The sequence below is a fragment of the Simochromis diagramma genome, unplaced genomic scaffold, assembly GCF_900408965.1.
Source record: "Simochromis diagramma unplaced genomic scaffold, fSimDia1.1 OVJJ01000024.1, whole genome shotgun sequence".
In the NCBI taxonomy this organism is placed as follows: Eukaryota; Metazoa; Chordata; class Actinopteri; order Cichliformes; family Cichlidae; genus Simochromis; species Simochromis diagramma.
This window is the reverse complement of record NW_024387332.1, coordinates 1,042,329-1,065,017: the sequence shown is the minus strand read 5'-3', so window position 1 is coordinate 1,065,017 and position 22,689 is coordinate 1,042,329. Positions and strand designations below refer to the sequence as shown.

The 22,689-nt window shown below is 45.3% G+C and overlaps 1 protein-coding gene across 2 annotated transcripts in view; it reads left to right on the top strand.

Annotated features, from left to right (window-relative positions):
• Window positions 1-22,689, top strand: part of LOC120718025 (alpha-2-macroglobulin) — a 93,612-nt gene that overhangs the window by 52,489 nt on the left and 18,434 nt on the right. For both annotated transcript variants that reach the window (XM_040006331.1, XM_040006332.1), the window contains exons 18-26: window positions 2,152-2,239; window positions 8,499-8,640; window positions 9,726-9,951; window positions 10,763-10,889; window positions 13,776-13,897; window positions 15,003-15,054; window positions 16,879-16,962; window positions 17,043-17,219; window positions 17,879-17,960. In XM_040006331.1, coding sequence (XP_039862265.1) covers window positions 2,152-2,239; window positions 8,499-8,640; window positions 9,726-9,951; window positions 10,763-10,889; window positions 13,776-13,897; window positions 15,003-15,054; window positions 16,879-16,962; window positions 17,043-17,219; window positions 17,879-17,960 — 1,100 coding nt within the window. The remainder of the gene's footprint in view (window positions 1-2,151; window positions 2,240-8,498; window positions 8,641-9,725; window positions 9,952-10,762; window positions 10,890-13,775; window positions 13,898-15,002; window positions 15,055-16,878; window positions 16,963-17,042; window positions 17,220-17,878; window positions 17,961-22,689) is intronic.

Here is a 22,689-nt window from a genome sequence, read left to right as displayed (position 1 = left end):
GTTTGGGGGGGACTTCCTGACATGTGTGGTGGGCACAATATTGTCAACACAGGCGCTGACCCAGTCACATATTCAGCATAGTCCTGTATGTTGACAGAGCAGTTCTCCTTGGTGGCTGCAGTTTGAAACACATCCCAGTCTGTTTGAGCAAACAGTCCTGTAGGATGCTCTCAGTCTCTGGGGTCCACAGTTTAACAGGTTTGATGACAGGGTTCTTTGTTTCAGCTTCTGCCTGTAAGCTGGGTACATGAACAAAGAGATGTGGTCAGACTGTCCAAAGTGGGGGCGTGGTGCAGCCCTATATGCACCACATATGTTACTGTAAACATGATCCAGGGTGTTCTTGTCAAGGGTAGGAATGGCCACGTGTTGGTGGTATTTTGGGAGTACAGTCCGTAAGTTGCACTTATTAAAGTCACCGGTGACGATAAAAACAGCATCTAAATGAGTTGTCTCTAATGCGCTGATGACGTCATGGAGTTGGCCGAGCGCTGCCGCGGAGTCAGCTTGCGGCTGGATGTAAACAGTGGCCAAAAACACAGCTGAGAGCTCCCGCTGCAGATAGTAAGGGTGACCTTTTAGGATTAAAAACTCCAGTGAACACATGGAATCCCCCCCTCAAGTCCGGTGGAAGGGTAAAGTCCGGACGATTGTGTGAGTTACCGATGTCCAGTAGTGCCTGTCTTGGATATGTTAACAGCAGGGCTGGACTGGAACAAAAAATCGGCCCGGGCATTTTGACTAGAGACCAGCCCACCAAAAATGTGATGTCATTCAGGGGTAAAACCGCAAAGGATTCTGGGAACTTGTGGCAAGAGGTAGTAGCGCATGCAGGCTTTCAATTGAACTCAGTTACACAGCGATAAAAAGAAACACAAAAAATGGCAAGAAGCTGTTGTATTATTAACTGCAATAGCCGGTGTTGTGCCAAAAACTGATTGCTCATATTTAAATTGCTATGAGTAACTTGTTGGGCTATAATATGTGAAACATATGTCAAATGCATCCCTCATGGATGACATAAAGTCATCTCTCCATCTCCATCTCTCTCTCCTGCTCTTTTATTTCTCTCTCTGCTGCTCTTCTGTCTCCTCTGTCACAGACTTCTCCACTTTTGATGATAAATCAGCCTTTTTGAGATTTTGAGGAGTTTGAGAAACTAACCTTAAGCATAAAATAAGCGGGTCTCTCCTCCTCTTGCCTCCCCTTTCCCTTATCCACCTGCTGGCCTCCACCACTTGCTGATGTTGCCCTATTTTTTTCTGCACCTCCTTTCCTTTTTTTGTTCTCCATTTTTCTTTAGTTCGTCTATAAGATTGCTAAACAAGGGGGAGGGTGCATCCGACCTCCTCGGCTGTAATTGGTCCAGCCCAGAGTCGATCATGACCAATTGGCCAATCCAACACCTTTCATTATTTATTACACTTCCAAAAAAAAAAAAAAATCGATCGGCCCATAAAAACAAAAAATCGCCAGCGGCCCACCGGGCAAATGCCCGGTATGCCCGATGGCCAGTCCAGCTATGGTTAAGAGTGCACAGCACTTATCCAGTGCAAAAAGAACAAAAAACAAACAACAACAAACAACAAGTTGGCATCTGAAAGTGGAGCAAGCAAACACGTCTGCCTGGAGGGGCGCCAGGATGTTTGCACCAGAAGTAATGTCATATCTATCTATATGTCTATCTAGATATTCATATGATCTATATCAAGATATCTTTTTTTTCTCTGTAGGTCTTTCACACTCTTCGAACCAAAGTTTGGTATCATTTAGCTGTACCACATCCTTCTTTCCAACTGTACGGTTTTTGTTCTTTGGGGTTTTTTTTTTTGTCAATTTGCCACTCTTCTTCCTTCTTTACCTGTTTCTGTTTCTCTCCATCTATCTCCAAATCTTCTTTTGTGTCTTTGTCCTTGTATTTAAAAATAAATAAACAAATAATTGCTGTATCTCTGTCTTTACCATTTCTGCTTTTTCTTCCCGAGTCTCTATTGGTGTCTTTATCTCGCTCTCTAGCAGTTTGAGATCTATTTAAGGTAGCATAGTTGTTATGCCAATGTTGTTTTATTTTGTTTATTACTTATGACAGCAAAAAACAAGAAACAATCTATGGTTTTACTATGACTTGTTTTTCTCTTTCTCCACTTCTAGGAAATTGGACTCAAAATTATGACGAACTCTGATGTGAAGAAACCTTACAACTGCGACGAACTGAGCTTCTATTTCAGTGTAGAAAATAGTAGGTCACTGCTATTCTCTGTTGACTCCAATGCCCATTGATACAGCCTTAGGAAGAACTGTTGTTTTTACAACTTGTGTAACTGTAAGATTTATTTACACTTGCAAAAATAGTAAGTGAATCTCTTGGAATCGCCACCATTTCTGGCTTGCTTTCTTTAATGGGTTCTGTTCTTTGTCCGAGTATGACAAATGCAGTCTGACTAATCAAACTCAATCAGTTGTACTGTTCATGTCTTCAAAGCTCCTTACTTTACTAACTGGTGCTACGTGGTCTATGGTCTGAGATCCCTCAGATAGCAGTTTCCTAGATAGAATGAGATGGCTAGATATGAAGCTAGGAGTTACAGGCAGTACAGCCACAGCAGTTTTATGTCTGTATGTATGTTTTGTGGAATGCATCAGCAAAAAATTGGCAAACATGTTAGCAATACCAGTAACTTTAAACATTTGGCTTCCTTTATAAGCCATTGCTTATAAAGGAAGCAATGGCTTATAAAGGTGGCAGAGCAGGTCAGCCACTAATCAGAAGGTCGGTGGTTCGATCTCAGGCTGCTTCCTGGCCACATGCCAAATATCCTTGGGCAAGCTGCTAACCCCGTGTTTGCCTACTGGTGGTGGTCAGAGGGCCCGGTGGCGCCAGTGTCCGGCAGCCTCGCCTCTGTCAGTGCGCCCCAGGGCAGCTGTGGCTACAATGTGGCTTGCCATTGCCAGTGTGTGAATGTGTGTGTGAATGGGTGGATGACTGGATGTAGTGTAAAGCACTTTGGGGTCCTTAGGGACTAAGTAAAGCGCTATACAAATGCAGGCCATTTACCATTGCTACAAGGCTAACATTAGCATTTTATACTAAGGATGTTCCTGTCGACTAAATAAGGAAAAAAAAAAAAAATAGACTGACTAGTGTAAAACTAAAAAACACTCAGGTAATCAGTTAGATTTGAGAAATGTTTAATGGAAAATGTCAAAAAATAATAACAAAGGCATTTAAAAATCATTTATCAAATTCTTACCATAGATTAACAGATTTAATCTATGGTGCATCTCGACAACAATGTGTCATCTAAAGGCAGATGGCTACACAACATTTAGGACACAGTAATTTACCGGCGTTGGGCATCAATTTAAATTGTAACAATTAGGTTAAATGATTAATAAGTCTGGTATCACCTAGTGACAGCAGTGAGAATTAGTTGGCTATTTGCGCACAGCCCTATTTTACACTCATAGTCTAAAGGCCTTTACACACCGGATGCGTAAAATCCATGCAAATATATCCTGAAATTTTTTTTCTGGACTCGGATATCCTTAATACAGCCGTTCAAACCCACCACATAATTTCACTGGATGAATTTGTGGTATTTATTTTTTTCAAACTGAATTATTTTTTTCTAAGTTTTCACATGCGAATAAACAGATCTGACCAATCAGACCACTGCATTTGGCAAAAAGTTACCTCAGACGTACAGCTACATGTTGCTCCGGCTCCCTCGCCTCGATTTCTCTGCCTCCACATATGTGGTCTCAACTCTGCCAAAAAAGGGCTCAAACTGACACTGATATCCTGAAAAATGTGCAAAAGTGGTTGTGATACAGCTTAGACTCCTGTATCCAACCATGAAATTGTCCTTGTTGCTGTCTTCTCTTGAGAATTGGATGAACTCAGAATCCTGTTTACTTACTGTTTACTCTTTTCTCTGTCTAAGGGTGGGTAGCTTGTCTAGTTTCAGTAATGAGGTTATCAGTTATCCATCCATCAATTCATCTTCTTCCCCTTATATGGGGCTGGGTCAAGGGGACGGCAGCCTAAGCAGAGAAGCCTAGACCTCTCTCTCCCCCACCTCCTTCCAGCTTGTCCCCTCGGCAAGCTAGAGGAGGCTGGTGTTCCCAAGCCAGCCAAGAAGTATAATCCGTCCGGCATGTCCTGGGTCTGCCCCCTTCTGATGGGACATGCCCGGAACACCTCAACCAGGAGGTGCCCAGGAGGCATCCTTGTCAGATGCCCGAACCACCTCAACTTTCTCCTTTCAGTATGGAGGAGCAGCAGCTGTACTGTGAGCTCCTCCCAGATGGACGAACTCCTCACGCTATATTTAGGGAAGAGGCCAGGCATCCGTCGGAGGAAACCCATTTCTGCCGCTTGTATCCACAATCTTGTTCTTTCAAACACTACCCACAGCTCGTGACCTTTGGTGAGGGTAGGGATGTAGATCGACCGGGAAATTGAGAGCATCGCTTTTACACTCGGCTCTGTCCTCACCACAGCAGACCGATACAGCTTCTGCATCACTGCACAGCATCATCTGTCAATCTCCCGCTCTCTTCTTCCATCAGTTGTGAACAAGACCCCGAGATACTTGAACTTCTCCACCTGGGACAGGAACTCGTACCCTGACCCAGAGTGGGCACTCCACCCTTTTCCGGCTGAGGACCATGGCTTCAGATTTGGAGGTGCTGATTCTCATTCCCACCACTTTACACTTGGTTGCACTGGAACTGTTCCAGTGCAAGCTGGAGGCCATCACCCGATGAAGCCAACAGAACCACATCATCTGCAAAAAGCAAAGATGAGATTCTGAGACCACCTAAGTGAAAGCCTTCCACCACTTGGCTACACTTAGAGATTCTGTCTATAAAATTTATGAACAGAATCGGTGACAAAGGGCCACCCTGGTGGAGCCCATCACGCACCAGAAACGAGTCTGACTTATTGCTGGCTATGCGGAAGAAGCTCCTGCAACGGATTGAATGACCCGTAGCAATGGGCCAGACACCCCATAGTCCCAGAGCAGCTCCCACAGGACACTCCGAGGGACACGGTCGAGTGCCTTTTCCAAGTCCACAAATTGAATGTAGACTGGTTGGGCAAACTCCCATTCAAGTATTGTTGAGTGGGTAAAGAGCTGGTCCAGTGTTCCACCACCAGGACGAAAACCGCATATTTCTTCCTGTGTCCGAGATTTGACTAACGAATGGACTCTCCTTTCCAGCACCCTGGCATAGACTTTCCCAGGGAGGCTGAGGAGTGTGATTCCCCTGTAGTTGGAACACATCCATCCTCCTTAAAGATGAGAACCACCATTGCCATTCCAGAGGTAGGCCCCTGATCTCCACGCAACATTATAGAGACGTGTCGAACAAGACAGTCCTAAAACGTCCAGAGCCTTCAGGAACTCAAACCTCATCCACCCCAGGCGCCCTGCCACCAAAGAGCTGTTTAACAGCCTCAGTGAATTCTCCCCCAGAGATAGAAGAGTCATCCCACTCGTCCCCAGAGGTGGCCTCCGCTCCTGGCTGAAAATGACTCAAGGGTTCCTCATAATGTTACTGGAGGCTAAGGTAAAGCCATCCAGAGAAAGTTAGATACCATATTTCTAAGATTTTTATGGTCAAATACAATAAAGTTTTATCTGAATTTAGAAGCAGAAAATTAGAGGTCATCCAGGTCTTTATGTCTTTAAGACATTCCTGCAGTTTAACTGTGTTATCTGGCTTCATGGACAGATAGAGCTGGGTGTCATCTCCATAGCAGTGTAACCCAGGAGATGTTACCCTTTTCCCTGGGGTGGAGACAGGCAGACCGTCCCGAAGGCCCCGCATCCCAGACCCCAACCAGACGGCCAACTCCTCCTCCCAGCCCCCCGCCCCAATGGCTAACAGAGAATGGGGGGGTGTGAAGACCCCATACCTCCCTCCTCATATGTGGTGTTGCTGCGTGCTGTTCTAAAGTGCATTTAAAACACGGGAGGGCATGGTGCTTCCTGCCAGAGAGCAATAGGTAACAGCACGGCCCCTCCTGAGAACCCTCAATGCCTACATGCATTTAAAATTGAGAGGTGGGCACTTCTGGCGCCGGTGCCCACCTCTCAATTTCTTCTTTCAAGAATTATTCAAGATTTTTCAAGAATTTTTGAGATAAAAAGGAAGGTTGGAGATCGGCCTATAATTAGCTAAGACAGCTGGCTTTTCAAGTAGTGGTTTATTTAATGGTTTAATTCAATTTCATTTATTTACAGCTTAAAGACCTGTAGTAGATAGCTAATTATTAGAGAGAGAAACATTACATAACACAGAAGGCTTTATTTGGAGAAAAGGACTCTAAATAAATAACAATGGTACTGAAAGTAGCTGTACATAATGCCATATCTGTGAGATGATTACGAGTATTTTTTTCACTAATGGTTAAAATTTTATTTAAGAAATTCATGAAGTTGTTACTAGTCCATGTTAAAGGGATGGTTGGCTCAACAGAGCTCTGACTGTTTGTCAGCCTGGCTACAGTGCTGAAGCGAAACCTTGGGTTGTTCTGATTTTCTTCAATCAGTGATGAATAGTAAGATGTTCTAGCATTACGGAGGGCCTTCAGAGCCTTCAGGAACTCAGGGCAAAACCTTATCCACCTGAGGGGCCAGCCAAGGAGTTGTTTAACTGCCTTAGTGACCTCACCCCCAGAGATATACGCGTCGCCCCTCTCGTCCCCCACCCTGCTTCCTCCGCGGATGATGTGCCAGTGGGATTAGGGAGGTCCTTGAATTATTCCTTCCACATCCTGACATTGTTTTCAGTCGAAGTCAGCAGCGCTTCACCCTCACTATACACAGTGCAGGTAGAGCACCGCTTTCCCCTCCTAAGTCGCCTGACGATTTGGCAGAATCTCAGTCTGAAAGGCAGTCCAAAAGTCTTTTTCCATGGCCTCTCCAAACTCCACCCACACCCAAGTTTTTGCTTCAGCCAGTGTTGGTACTTACTGCTGATACTTATCACCTGCTTCTGAAGTCCCACGGGCTAACCAAGCCCGATAGGACTCCTCCTTCAGCCTGGTGGCTCCCTTCACCTCTGGTGTCCACCATTTGGTTCGGGATTTCCATCACGACAGGCACCAACCACCTTGCGGCCGTGGCTCAGTGCAGCGGCTTTAGCAATGGAGGTGCTGAACATAGTTATTTCGGACTCAATTTCCACAGTCTCCCTTGGAATGCTGTTGAAGCTCTGCTGGAGGTGTGAGTTGAAGATCTCGTGGACCAGGTGTTCCCAGCGCACCCTCACTATACGTCTAGGTGGCAACTCCAGACTGAGATGGAGTCCAGCCCCTCTCCAGGAGACTGGTTCCAGAGCACAAGCCGTGGTTGAGCTGAGGCCACCAGGGAGGTGACATTCTATGTCCCGATCACTAGTTTTAGAAGTCGGGGATCAATCTGCTAGGGCCTGGCTGCTGCCTGACACACATTGCACCCAACCCTCGCCTCGTGTAGGTGGTGGGCCTACAGGAGGATGGTCCCTTTTTCGGGCTGTGCCGTCCGGGCCTCATGGACTAAGCCTAGCCACCAGACCAGGATGAAGTTGACATTTACGCAAAAGCCTCCTGACAACATGGCCCCTGGGATCCCTGGACACACAAACCCCTCCAAGGTAACAATTCATGGAGGGGAGGTTATCAGTTATTTTCTTTATAAATGAGGAAAGAAAATAACTTAGTTCAGGGACTTTATGCTGATGGTAAATATGGGTCACTTTCCAGATGCTTCCATTGTTTTCTTTCCCATTCACCGCCGTACCTGTCCTTCCACATTATCTTTATTTCCTTTTCCTCCCTATTAGCATTTCCTGTTCCTCTGCTGCGCTCAGGGCAGTTGGGATGCTACACTGACTTCACCATTTGGTGGTGATGGTATTAGAAAGTACAGCCTATCCCGGTATTGACTTCAGTTGGCATCTATATATTAAGCTGAAAGCCCGTTTTGGAAAGTCTAGCTTAGCACAGCTTTAGTTGTTTTTTGAGAGAGTGTAAGATTTTTTTTGTGTGTGTTTTTAAATCCAAGAATTTGTTAATTGTTAAAAAAGTACATTTTTAATTAGTGGAGAAATATTAGCTGAATGCATAAAACACTAAGTGTACCTTTTATTCCTTTTTCCAATTTCTTTGTAGTTTTTCCGAGCTGTTGTTATGTGTTAAGTGCAGGAAGCTGAAATGACCTCAGTGGTTTCCCCAGAAAGTTTATTCTGTACATCAGGATGCCGCATTTCCAGTAGATTTAACATTTCCGTCATTATCCAAGTCACTCCTGGGATGCTAAAAAGTTTCTCCCACTAAAAATGCTGCGTCTAAATGTACAGACTCAACTTTCTGGGGTTTCCTTACCTGGATTTTCGAGCAAGCATTTGGAAGTAACACAATTATTATAACTTTTGGTTTATTTAAAAAAAAATAAGGAAGGAAACAAAGCCTCCCCATTTTTCCCTCCCCATTTAAATGCTCTCAGGGCTGGACTCACCGATCCCCTTGGCCTTCAACATGATGCCTGAACCTGTACTTACCACGCAGATGTCTAAAGTGGACAGCAAAAAGGAGACTATCAGAACGTTCTTCCCTGAGACCTGGATCTGGGACCTCGTTACTGTGGGGTAAGATTAACATATCTTATGAAAAGAATCACAGCACTGTATTTTTTTATGACACTGAAACTGTTTTTAGGTAATCAAATGTGAATAACATGGATGCTCATTGTAGTCCAAATAACAGAATTAGTTGTATTCGTTAGCAGATATTAATGACTAACGCATATGTCAGTGATATTTACTGAACAGAGGCTGCTGCTTTCCCTTATGTTCCACATCTTAAAGTCAAAACACAGCTTATCATGTATGAAATTCAAATGCATTTGAGTAGACACTTGAATTCATCAGTGTAAGTATATATAAATATACACTCATCAGGCATAACATTGTGACCACTGACAGGTGGAGTGAATAACACTGATTATCTCTTCATCATGGCACCTGTTAGTGGGTGGGATATATTAAGGAGCAAGTGAGCATTTTGTGCGGTGTTCCCAGTCTGTGTGGTCGCTATCTATCAAAAGTGGTCCAAGGAAGGAGCAGTGGTGAACCAGCGACATGGTCACAGAGACCCATTGATGCACGTGGGGAATAAAGACCGGCCCTGTGTTCCATCATCAGAGCTGGACCACGGAGCAATGAAAGGTGGCCGGGTGTGAGAAATCACGTCTTACGTCACGTGGATGCCCAGGTCTCTTATCTGGGGAACATCTGGCACTAGGATGCACGATGGGTAGAAGGCAAGCCGGCAGGTTTCCACTGGGAAACCTTGGGCCCTACCATCCCTGTGAATGTTACTTTGACATGTAGCACCTACTTAAGCATTGTTGCAGACCATGTACACCCTTTGATGGAAACTGTAATCCCTGATGGCCTCTGTCAGAAGGATAGCCCCCCATGTGGGACGTGCTGGACAAGTCTGATCTGTGGAGGCCATGCCTCACAACTTGCAGGATTAAATGATCTGTTGCTGACTTGGTGCCAAATACCACAGCACACCTTCAGGGGTCTGGTGGAGTCCAGGCCTCGACACGTCAGGGCTGCTTCGTAGTAGGCAGGTGGTCACAATGCTCTGCTTGATCAGTGTATTTGGGGAAAAATGCCATAGTACCTGAACTTTAAATGTCACGTCTGGCTGTCTGTTCAAACAGAGATAGTGGGTTGGTGAGCATGGAGAAGACGACCCCTGACACCATCACTAAATGGGCAGCCGGAGCATTCTGCGTATCCTCTGTGGGCTTTGGTGTGGCTCCCAACACCGGACTTACTGTGTTCCAGCCGTTCTTTGTCAGTCTCACCTTGCCATACTCTGTCATCCGAGGAGAGGTGTTCACCCTCAAAGCCACAGTCTTCAATTATCTCTCAAAGTGCATTATGGTAAAAAAAACAACCACATCTGCTTCTTACAGATCTTTTGTACTTAAGGGCATCCACAAGTAAGATGACACCTGTCAGATTGTGGAAAACATTTGTGAAAATGCTTGGATATGTTTTTGTTTTCTTTTTGAAATTTCATTGTATTACTTTGCATCCGGGCACGGTGGTTAGCACTGTTGCTGCACAGCAAGAAGGTCCTGAGTTCAATTCCACCATCAGTGGAGTTTGCATGTTCTCCCCGTGTCTGCGTGGGTTCTCTCCGGGTACTCCGGCTTCCTCCCACCGTTCAAAGACATGCAGCTTGTGGGGATAGGTTAATTGGATAATCCAAATTGCCATTAGGTGTAAATGTGCGAGTGAATGTGAGTGTGAATGGTTGTCTGTCCCTGTGTGTTGGCCCTGCGACAGACTGGCGACCTGTCCAGGGTGTACCCCGCCTCTCGCCCTATGACAGCTGGGATAGGCTCCAGCGCCCCCAGCGACCCTGAAAAGGATAAGCGGAAGCGAATGGATGGATGCTTTGCATCCGATGTAGCGTTTTCAGTGTAACAAAATCAACTTTTGGGGATTTACTTACCTGGATGATTGAGCATGCATCAAGACGTATTACTTTGTAGTTTTTGTTTTGTGTGACAAATGCGTCACTAACTCGTGCTGTGTGGATGAGTGGTTCTGAAGAAAGCTGCAACCCAAAATGATGGCTGGGAGAACAGACGATCTCACAAGCACATGTTTAATCAGTCCTCAGTGCGACGCGTTACTGCACCAGTTTGTTGCATTCGTGTGTTCTGTGTTTGGTTTCTGGCTGTAGGTTCAGGTAACACTGGCTGCCTCTGACCAGCACACCTTCAGAAACTGTGATGGCTGCATTTACAGCGTGTGTCTTTGTGGAGAGGAGAGCAGGACCTTCTCGTGGATTGTAACTCCGACCACCCTAGGTATTTCATTCTTCCCTTTTTCTTAAGTGCTTATTATCCAGTTCAGGAGCCTCATCAACTTGTGATAGATAGCCGGTCCATAGCAGGACCTGTTTTGGTTTTTATGGTTGATAATCATGACTCAGTTCTGTTTGATTTGTAAATATATTTGTTTAGTTTCCTTGAGCCATGTGTGGATTTTCAGTATGCCACCAATGTAAACAAATGAAAAATGGAAGAATTGCAAGCAGCAGATCTTCATGTTTCAACAGTTCCTAGAAATATTTCTTGTTGGTATCAAATGATCCTCTACATCAGAATTCCTTACAAAGGGATTCCTTACTGGGCCTTTATTTCTTTATTTTTCTTTTTTAATGTTTATTTATAAGATTTTAAGTTCAAAATTACATCAAATCACACAAGACAAAGGAAACCAAATTCAAACCAAATTCAACATCCAAGCACAGAGAAAAGAAACAAACATCAAACAACAAAAAACCACCGGTTAGTCATTCCAGATCAAAAGTACAGGAGAAATGTTCCGATGCTGCAGACAGAGTCCGAAGACAATGAAGTCAGACAGGGCAACAGAGAGTTCACCCAGGCCAGACCATTCGTCCGGGCCCGAGAAGGAGTTTGGGTCCGGCAGACGTGTAGTTTCACATCAACACAAAGTGCAGTCGACTGGGTTAAAGATAATGTTCAATCTCTCTCCCCAACCAATCACAGCAGATGGCCCCGCCCCTCCCTGAGCCTGGTTCTGTCGGAGGTTTCTTCCTGTTAAAAGGGAGTTTTTCCTTCCCACTGTCGCCAAAGTGCTGCTCATAGGGGGTCATATGATTGTTGGGTTTTCTCTGTATGTATTATTGTAGGGTCGACCTTACAATATAAAGCACCTTGAGGCGACTGTTGTTGTGATTTGGTGCTGTGTAAATAACATTGAATTGAATTAAATCCCCATTAATGTGACTTAGAAAAGAGCCCCAGCATTCGACAGATGTAAAGTGAGTGTCAGCAGGATGATAATGAACCTGTTTAATATACAAACATGCAATCATCTCACAGCAGTCTGGGCCTTTATATGCAGAATATTGTAATATCTCACTAAACGGACCAGGAGCCACCTTTCATTATGTGGAGATTTGCAGGCATGGAGGTAAAAGAGGGAACTAACTGAAAAGATGCACAAATCCATCACCAAAGCAGGCCGTAATGAACTGGAATATACAGAGTGGTCTATTCATACAGTTCTGCAGATGAAATCAAAACAGAATGCAGTGATTGGCAAATCTCATAAATCCACAACAGCAGAACACAGTTGGAACATTTTAGGTGTTTTTAGAGCAAATGGACCATTTTACTAAAATCAATGGGAGCAGCATACTTGTGTGGCATCCCTTTATTATTATTATTATTATTATTATTATTATTATTATTATTATTATTATTATTAAAGTTTAAAATTAGTTTTCGATTTTTTGGGGGAAACGGGAATGCTGTGTCCTCTGGACTAGAGAAGGCAGGGACCACCAGCTCCACACCCTGCAGCTCTGATGGTATGGAGGTGCACTGTCGGCCTCCACATCAGGAAAAGCACCAGTATAAAAGTTTTTAGAGCTGCATCCATATTTCAGAAGACGATGCTAAACCGTGTAGTGCAGCCTTTACAGCAGCGTGGCTTAACAGTAGAAGAGTCTGAACTGTTGGATGAACCAAAAAATCCAACTACAATCCTGTGCGGGAAAAGATTGGGACAACATTCCTCTCCCACAAGTGCAGATGTTCCCAGGTGTGTATGGACTGCTGTTAAAAGAAGCATGGATGCTACAGCGTGGTAAACATGACCCCGCCCATGGTTTTTGAGGTGTGTTCTTACCACTAAATTCAAATTAACCTCATTTCGTTTCTTAAAACTGTAGTTTTTATTTTTCTGGTTTATTTTTATTCCCCATCTTTAACCATGTTCTGTTTTGTAGGAGAAATTCAAATGGAAGGCGGTCCCTACGCGTCACATGCTGTGTGGCGTTTTCCCACCTTTAAAGGGAAAATGTAAACAACTTTGAGTGTCTTTGTCTTCGTTAAACCAGTTTTAGCTTAAACAGGACATGTCAGATTCAAATCAGAAAAAAGAAGTGAACAAAACTTTATTTTCTTTTTTTATTGATTTTGGTCTAATCGGCTGTTTGAAGACTGTCACACGGTGTCAGCCGCTCACAGCTCCGCTCTCCCCAGCTCCTCATTACCAGAGGCAATTCTCTAACTGTACAATGCAATTTTCTTGGCTTTTAAAATGAAATACTGATGTTGTTTCTTTCGTCCGACACAATCTCATGCTTTGAGTGAAAAATGAGACACAACGGGGTAATTAATCCGTATTGAGGGCACTGAGGCTGTTGCATCTTCATTGCTGGAAGCGAAGACGGGCGGCTGTTGTTGGAGCTCTGCCTGTCCTGAAAGCAGAGGATTTATATCAGCCTCCATCAGCAGGGATGGAGATGAGGCTCTGATGAATGTCAAATTGCGCTCCTCTAACTCCCCCTTAGAGGAATGCTGACAATCACTTGTACTAACAAGTCAGGTAGTATCTCTGACGAAACAGTCAGAAACCTCTCCCTCAAGGGGCGATCTGTACTTGTCCTCCATGTGAAGGATTGTGGGCTGTGATGGAAGGAAGGTGGGGGTGGGAGACAAGCCGTGTGCTATAATAAGGCAACAAATGGGGATTAATGAGGGCAAATGCGATGGGAAACTGGGAGGAAGGAAAACACAGCGAGGATAATGAGTTGGCTTGAGAAGCAGATGGGAGGCGGTTTTGCCTCTGTACACACAACACGACAGTACGGCGGGGGAAGGGAGCGGTAATCGATACAGGCGTTCCACAGTGACGCCGTGTGTGTTTGCTCACAGGTAAGGTCAATCTGAAGGTCAGCGCTGAGGCCCTGAAGACCGAGGCGCTGTGTGGCAACGAGGTGGCCACAGTCCCTGACGTGGGTCGAACTGACACCGTGATCCGCACCCTGCTGGTGGAGGTCAGTGACATGACAAACTTAAGGTGTTCACAGGTCCTAAGCTGATAGACGTTGTCAGTATTATTTTGATCAGTTACATTGTGGCGAGAATAATGTCAGAATTTTAAAATCTTTCGGTTTTAAGTGGCCCACAGATTTCCTGTATTTCCAGTTGTTTTTGACAGCGTGTTTTAGGAAAAGGTGCAGGTGGGTTGCAAAGCAGTTTGCAGAGGCCAGGCTAAAGCAGGTCAAATTTGTGATATTTGACAATTGGGTTTGTGGAAGGACGTCAGCTGAGCCATTATCTGATGTGGGCTGGCACTGAGATTAGAACTAATGATGCGCCGGCTGCTTTGATGGAGAGTGAACATCAGATATGGAAATCTGTCAAACCTGGCTCAGCCATTTTTTAAAAATATGTGTATATGTGCAGTGTATGGATGAAAACAGGGGCCACACTTCTCTGTTTCGGTCCCATGGCCACAGCTATAACACTAAGCACCTAGCCACCCGGCCAGTCCGCCTTTGCAGATATCTGGGTCAGTCTAAAGACAGCACGGTGCTGTGACAGAATGCCCAACAAGTCTGTTTTTCTAGATGGTGGACAATGAGCAGTAATGGTCATGTTGGCGCCTGTTAAGAAGTGCACACCAGGAGCTTCAAAGGTCTTTACTGTGGTGATGGGCATGGAGAGAGGGAACCTGTAGCATCGCACAGACCTTTACTTTCTTTCTGTTAGGGCAGCTGTTATCACTTCAGTTTCGGTCCACTTCTCCTTCCCGTCTGCATTTTCTGATGATCGGCTGTATCTGCAGTTTGCTGTAGTTCTATAGGAGCACTTAAGCATCTTTATTTTAGTTTGACTTCACTCTCAAAGTACATGACTGGTATGTTTATACTGGGTCTCGGTCAGCCTCTCGGTCGTCCTCTGACTGAAACAAACTGCTTTAGCAGCTTTCAGCTAATGGGAAAGTCAGTGGGATTGAGTTCAAATAATCCAGTTCACTCTAATGTCTGGAGCATGTCACCAAATCAAAGCTCACTGTTATTATGTTTAAGCTGTTTAGAAGTTTGTTTGGAGTGATGAAATCAGTCGGTCATCTTCACTTCTGTCTCTCTTCCCAAGGCCGAAGGAACCCCACAGATGGTCAGTCACAACGTTCACCTCTGTCCCCCAGGTAAGGCCTCCTAACTCTGAGTGCTGAACTCTGAACTCAAACTCGGGCCTTTCATTCACACCTCATAGATGAATCATATCAGTTCCCTGCATCATGATGGTTATTCAGCATGGCGAGGAAACCAAATTCGTTGTGTTTTCGTTAGAGATGGCACGATACCACTTTTTTATGTCCGATACCGATATCATACATTTGGATATCTGCCGATACAGATATAAATCCGATATAGTGTTTTTTAATCAATAAAAAAATGTTTTTAATATCTTGCTGCTTTTTGTAAAAGTTCATACTCAAGTTAAAAAACAAACAAACACTAAAGCTATTCTGTTACACCTGTATGCAAAAAATGCACTGCACCCAAAATATTTCATAGTTCAGCAAAACTGATGAATCTAATAAACTTAAACCTGCTCCAGCCTCCCTATTCTGGTATTTTACAGAGTAAGCAACCTAACTAATAGAGCTCTAAAACTCCCAGCAAAAAAAAAAAAAAGGAACCACGCTCCACCTCATGATGCTTAATCGACGTAATCAACTTTAATTTGATGCAGTGTGAAAAAAAAATGCACAGAAATCAATTATTTTTCAAGAATAATTAAATAGATTCAACATCTTTCTTCAACATAACTGCAGACTGCACAGATGGAAAAAGTACTATAGCTTACTAGGGTATATTAGACTTAACAGTTACTATATACAGTAATGGACTTCTATACATTTTTCATAAGATTAAAACTTTGGGTGTAAGATTCAGATAATTATTTATTAAAAGCTCGACATTTTAAATGAGAATAAGAAAGAAAAGTATGTCTTTGTGCCCCCTTTTCCCTGTTCATGCCCTATCGGCCCCCCTGGCTAAACTTTGCTAGATCCGCCCCTGCACAGTTACCAGCCGTCAGCTGTAGAAAAAGATCCTCAAGTAGAAAGTAATATTAAATAAATTCTAACAACAGCTTATCAAGCTTAAACGTGCTGCTGTTGTTCAGCCGCTGGTTTCCTCTTTCTGGCGTGAAGTGGGCGATAAACAAACAAGAGAGACGATCAGCTGATCATTGATCAGTTTCATGATTGAAGTAGCAGCAGGAGAGAGAGGGAGAGAGAGAGGCAGTCGCTCCATATATCGGTTGTTAAGGTTAACGCTGGAATGCTTTACAAACATTCAGAGATGAACTTACACACTTGCTTTCTTCTCTCTGGGATCACTTCCTCGGAGATGAAATGCTGGGTTGGTAGCGAGGCTACAAATGCTCAACCAGACCGCCGACAGGTCTGGCACGCCACAGCCGCTCTATCACGTGAGCGCACTGCTCCGACGTGCTACGGTTATGAGCCGAGTTACGGCATGTCGCAAGTTTTGTGAGGTGCTTTTTTTGATATTTAATGGATCGATTACATTTTTTTATTTCTCTCCGATATCCGATCCAGTAATTTAGGTCACCGATACTTAATATCACATCGGTCCATCTCTAGTTTTCGTTGTGTATTTTCTCCACTGGCAGCAGATCTTTAGCTAAAGTTGAAGTCGAGCAGCCGCTGTAAGCTGCACTTTCCTCACTGTGATCAACTAAATGACCAACATGAGCCGTCTCGTGTAATCTGTAGTGCTGAGCTTGTCTCTGTGTCACTTGGTTTCAAAATCAAAGCGCTGCGATGCCTTTTTGTGTTTCACATAAACAAAGCAAACTGCTTGTAGCTTCATGTACATAACAGTGTTTTAACAGTAAAATCATTCTGTTTGATAAACTTTAGCCAAGAAAAGAGGTTGAGCTAATTCTTTCATTAAAGAAGCTTTTTCTTCCTTTTCTTTGTTGTTGTTGTTGCCAGATGGGGTCACGGAGAAGAATGTCTCTCTTCTTATGCCCGAGCTGTTTGTGGCTGGTTCTGCTAGAGCGACCTTTTCTGTGCTTGGTTAGTGATTCTGTTGTTTAGTGAACTTTAATTTGCCAGGTGAAACATCTCTGTAGCTTTTCCTCTGTTTGCTTGGGCAGGTGACCTGATGGGCAGGGCAGCACAGAACTTGGACAAGCTCCTGGCCATGCCGTACGGTTGCGGGGAGCAGAACATGCTCCTGTTTGCTCCCAACATCTTCATCCTGAACTACCTGAAAAGCACTGGTCAGCTGACTCAGAGCATTCTGGACAAGGCCACGCACTTCCTGGAGAGCGGTAAGCACTTGGGGCTTTTTTAGGACAAGGTTTAATGTGCGTGCTCCACCCCCACGCAGAATGATCACTATGATGGTAATCAAATTAAACCTTAAAAAATGCATCGGATGAGAACCGTAAAAATGGAAGAGTCGCTGCTATTATCTTAAAACTGTACTCCACTTTGACTTGGACTCATCCACCGTGCTAATTCCTAAACTCTGCATATTGGCGCTGATAATGGTCATGTGTGGATTTTACCTCTGCAAAATTTGAAGCAGCTGATCTTAAAGCTAGTTTTAACTATTTATGGCAGCTGAGTAGAACGAGTGCAAAGTTAAGAGGGTGTGATCTTTAAAAACAGGGCACCAAGTCGAGCTCAGGGGCAATCCTTGCAAATCAGACCAGTCCACACAGCAAGCTGTTAAATAATAAATCAACTTAAATGGCAATAACTGCAGATGTGTTGGTTGTGAAGCCTTGTAAGTATGCACATTTGACGGGGGGCTCCTGTAACATAGCCGGACTGTAGATATAAATTGCACTTGAAATAAACTTGGCACCAAAACTAGAGTTTTGTACGTTAAATCCAAATGTACTTGATTCACATTTTCTGTGTTGTGAAAAAATAATCCTCTTTTTTTTCCTTTTTATTGATTTCTTGTGTGTTGGTGTTGCAGGATATCAGAGGGAGCTCACGTACAAGCATGACGATGGTTCCTACAGTGCATTTGGGAAGGCAGACTCCTCTGGAAACACCTGGTCAGTAACGTGAATGAGAGCATGAAGATATAAGAAGTAGATGGTGATACAGCAGCTGACTCAACAACGGGCTGCTAATAGTTCATTGGGATGATGGCCTTTGAATTTCAGAGTTATTCTCCTACAGTGTCGGCTGGTGTGGGGAAAAGCTGACACAGCAGAGTATTTTACATGACAATATTGTATGTTTATTCATGCAATATTGGTTTATGAAATGCATTAAAATACTACTGCAAGAGGGCTCATCTCACCAGAATCATGACCATCTACCATCCTATTAACTCAGCTCAGCAGAAGAGCCATCCAGCACTGGCAAACAAAGCTCGACAAAGTTACTTCTTAATTAGAAGCAAGCTAATGACTCAGGCACAGAAGGACACCAACCTCCTTTCATCTACAAAAAAAGTCTGTCTGCTAATTGTACTGACTGTTTTCACTGTCTGTGACTTGTGACTAAACAGCTGCTCAGAGTTTGAGCGTGAACGCTTTTGATTGCAAGTGTTTGCAGAAAAGTTGCCTGATAGGAGGCAACGTTTCTGCAGACAGTTGCAGTCTGTCTGGACAATAACAGTTTTCCATGATTTATTACAGTTGATTGATTGATTGATTGATTGATTGATTGATTGAATGCTTTATTGGCCATATGCAGGTTGCCCCGCAGAGGAATAGGACCCCCCCCGACTTACACACACAACAAAGACATCACATGGGAATACAGTCGGAGATCGGCAGCGTTGCAGAGAAAACACTGAAAAATGACACAACAATGGGAAAAAGTACAAGAGGAAAAAAAGAGACCTCTTCTCAGGCTGGGCACCTATGGGAGGACAGCATGAGAACAGGAAACAAAAAAAACTCCTCTGCACAGAGAGCACATTAATGTCCACATCACAACATTAGAGCACGTGACTAGCCACAGGGGTGGATAGGGGGGTGGGGGGTAATCCGAAGGAACACAGCAGTCGTCCTATACAGCGCTACCATTTCAGCGCGGCACGCAGACCCGCCGTCTTCCCCCGCAGGAAACAAGCATCGAAGGCGTTTGGAAAGGGCATGGGATGGGAAGAATAGTCATCACACAGTCGTTATCAGGGAGTTGTTTTGGTGGGCTCCAGCCTTGGGCCTGAGCAGCTGGCGCCGTGGTGTCCATATGTTGAATATTGTTGATTTCTCCTTTATGCGAGCAGCTCCGAATTTAGCACTCTGACACTGGTCTCTCGATCTCCCGTTGGAGAGCCGCGAGCCTCCCCATGATGGTATCAAACTTCTGTTCCGTGGTGTTGTCATTCTTTTGATTCTGAGACCCCACAGCTGCAGTGAGCCGTTCTGCGATGTGTTCCAACTTTCGCTCAAGGGTGTCATTGTGAGCAGGCCCCTCTCTGATGTATCCCATCATACGCTCAATGGTGTTAGTTTGAGTCTTCACGGCAGCTGTAAGCATCTCCAAGGTGTTAACCATGCTGCGTTCGGTGTGAGAGGTCGCGCCTCGTCCCATCGCTTCAATTCCAGCGGTCAGCCTTGGGGGGGTTTGAACAGCTGGTTCCGCTCTCTTATTTCTCCAATAGGTCAGGGCCAAGCCAGCTCCGATCAGCAAGAACCCTGTTATCATGGTTCCGAATAGGTAGATGTCTTCAGCGTCCTCGATAGACAGTCCCGCCAGGCACAAGATCCTCCAGGTCTGCCACCCATCCATTGTGTATCCGGCAGGGAAAGTCCCTCCAGGGCACTCAGGCTCTCCCGAGCCCAGACTTCTCGTTGAGAAGAGGGTGTCAATAGCATTCAGAGACCAGTTGATCAAATCCATAATTCTCTTTTAGGTTTTAGAGAACGACAGTGAGAGACTGTTCCAGGGAAAGTAATGCACACGAGACAAGACAAGGACACAAGAGGCTAAGCAGGGAAGATAAGGGGAAGGAGGAGAGGAGAAAAAGTGCGACCGCCTTCACCGAGAGCCAAGAGAGAAACACTCTGCGTTCATGGCTTTTCCTCCGGCAATCAAAGGAGTACACTGGACGTCACGGCGGCGCTTCCGAGAGACCGCATGCTGATGACCTTCTAGCAGTTTTCACTACGTCGATCCATCCAGTCATCTCCGCTAAATCCAGTTATGAAGTGACTTCGGATGCCAAACTCGCAGCTCCCCTCACGAACCCAGAAGCCACGCCGTACCCATGCTTCCAAACAAATCGCAGCTCCAACAGCAAAAGCTACAGCGTACTTCGCCGCAAGCACCAGGTAGCAGGGACGACTCAGTTCTGTGCTCCTTCCTCCTAACACCATTTAATGCAAGCTGGAAATCTGTCGCTAGCTACGTGCTCTACTGTTTCTCTATCGCCGTGATGTTTTCTATCCCTCCTTTCGCTAAATGCTCAAGCAAGTTGGCACTGGGATGCCCGGTTCTTCCCTATCTACCATTCGCAAACACAGCAGCAAGCCAGTTCTCCATTTCTCCGTGGCAAATGCAGCACCGAGTTGCCAGGTTCCCAGCGACTCAACCCTCCTTCACAAATTCTGCAGCTAACCTCGGCACCGGGTTGCCAGGTTCCGTCATTCTCATTCGCAAAAGCAGCAGCAAGCTTTTCGACCATCAGATTGCCAGTTTCTCAGCATAGCTTAAAAAAAAAAGTACTCCATCCCTCCGTAGCAAATGCAGCATGCTTTGGCACAGAGTTGCCAGGTTCTCAGCCACTCATTCCTCCTCTGCTAAACTCTGCAGCAAATGTCGGCACCGGGTTGCCAGGCTCCCAGCCTCTCATCCCTCCTTGGCTAAACTCCGCAGCATACATCCACTCATCCCTCCTCTGCTAAACTCTGCAGCAAGCGTCGGCACAGAGTTGCCAGGTTCCCAGCCTCTCATCCCTGCTTCGCAAAATTCTGCAGCAAACCTAGGCACCGAGTTGCCAGGTTCCTTTATCCCTCATTCGCAAAAGCAGCAGCAAGCTTTTTGACCATGGGGTTGCCAGTTTATCCGCATCGACAAAATAAATAAATAAAATTAAAAGGCACCGGGTTGCCAGGTTTTCCTTCACCCCCCCATAGCTTCCCTACTACCGAAATGCCAGTTTCTCCGCATCTATCATGGCAAAAAGCAGCAACGAATCCTTCTAGCCCAGGATACCAAGTTCTCATCTCTCATTTGCAAAATGGCCAGTTTCTCTGCATGAGAAAAAAAAAGGCACTGGGTTGCCAGGTTTTCCGCAGCCGCAAACCTTCTACCAATGCGTTGGCAGTTTCCGTTCCTCCATCCATCCTTCACTAATTTCAGCAACATGCTTTCATGGCACCAGGATGCTAGGTCCTTCCCTCATATCCAGTCGCAGCAGCAAGCTTTTCTATGAACAAGTCACCAGTTTCCCTTTCCCATATCCTATATTGGCAAAATGCAGCAGCATGCTTTTGGTACCGGGATGCCAGGTTCTCTTCCTCTATCCCTCCTATGCAAGTACAGTAGCAAGCTTTGGCACCGGGATGCCAGCTTCTCTTCCTATATCCCATCTTTGCAAATGCAATAGCAAAGAGATGCCTGGTTCTTCTTTATCCCTCATTCGCAAACTCAGCAGCAAGCTTTCTAATATAGAGTTGCCAGTTTCTCTGCATTTATCACAGCAAAGCAGCAGTGAATCCTTCTAACGCTGGGATGCCAGCTTCTCCGCATCTAGCCCTCATATGCTAAGCGGCAGATGTTCCTTTCGGCACCAAAACGCCAGTCTGTATTCCTCGCCTTGAGGCGACTTTTGTTGTGATTTGGCGCTATATAGATAAAATTGAATTGAATTGAATTTGCAAATGCAGAAAAACGCTCTTTGCACCGAGATGCCAGGTTCCGTTCCCTAAGCAGCTTAGCCTTCCGTTACTGGATTGGCAGGTTCCGCCATCAATCACTTGCAAAAAAACCCCAAAACATTCCTTTCATCAGGAATTTCATATATATACATACATACATACATACATACATACATACATACATACATACATACATATTTTATTAGGTAATGTTGATGAGGTCCGCCCCGAGTTCCTGAAGGCGCTGGACGTTGTAGGGCTGTCTTGGTTGACACGTCTCTGCAATGTTGCGTGGAGATCAGGGGCAGTGCCTGTGGACTGGCAGACCGGGGTGGTGGTCCCCATCTTTAAGAAGGGGGACCGGAGGGTGTGTTCCAACTACAGGGGGATCACACTCCTCAGCCTCCCTGGGAAAGTCTATGCCAGGGTGCTGGAGAGGAGAGTTCGTCCGCTAGTCGAACCTCGGATACAGGAGGAACAATGCGGTTTTCGTCCTGGTCGCGGAACACTGGACCAGCTCTTTATCCTCTCGAGGATACTTGAGGGTGCATGGGAGTTTGCCCAACCAGTCTACATGTGTTTTGTGGACCTGGAGAAGGCATTCGACCGTGTCCCTCGGGGTGTCCTGTGGGAGGTGTTGCGGGAGTATGGGGTGTCTGGCCCATTGCTACGGGCCATTCAATCCCTATACAACCGTTGCAAGAGCTTGGTTCGCATTGCCGGCAATAAGTCGGACTCGTTCCCGGTGGGTGATGGGCTCCGCCAGGGCTGCCCTTTGTCTCCGGTTCTGTTCATAATTTTTATGGACAGGATTTCTAGGCGCAGCCAAGTGGCGGAGGGCTTTCGCTTTGGTGGCCTCAGAATCTCATCTCTGATTTTTGCGGATGATGTGGTTCTGTTGGCTTCATCGGGTGAGGGCCTCCAGCTCGCACTGGAACGGTTCGCA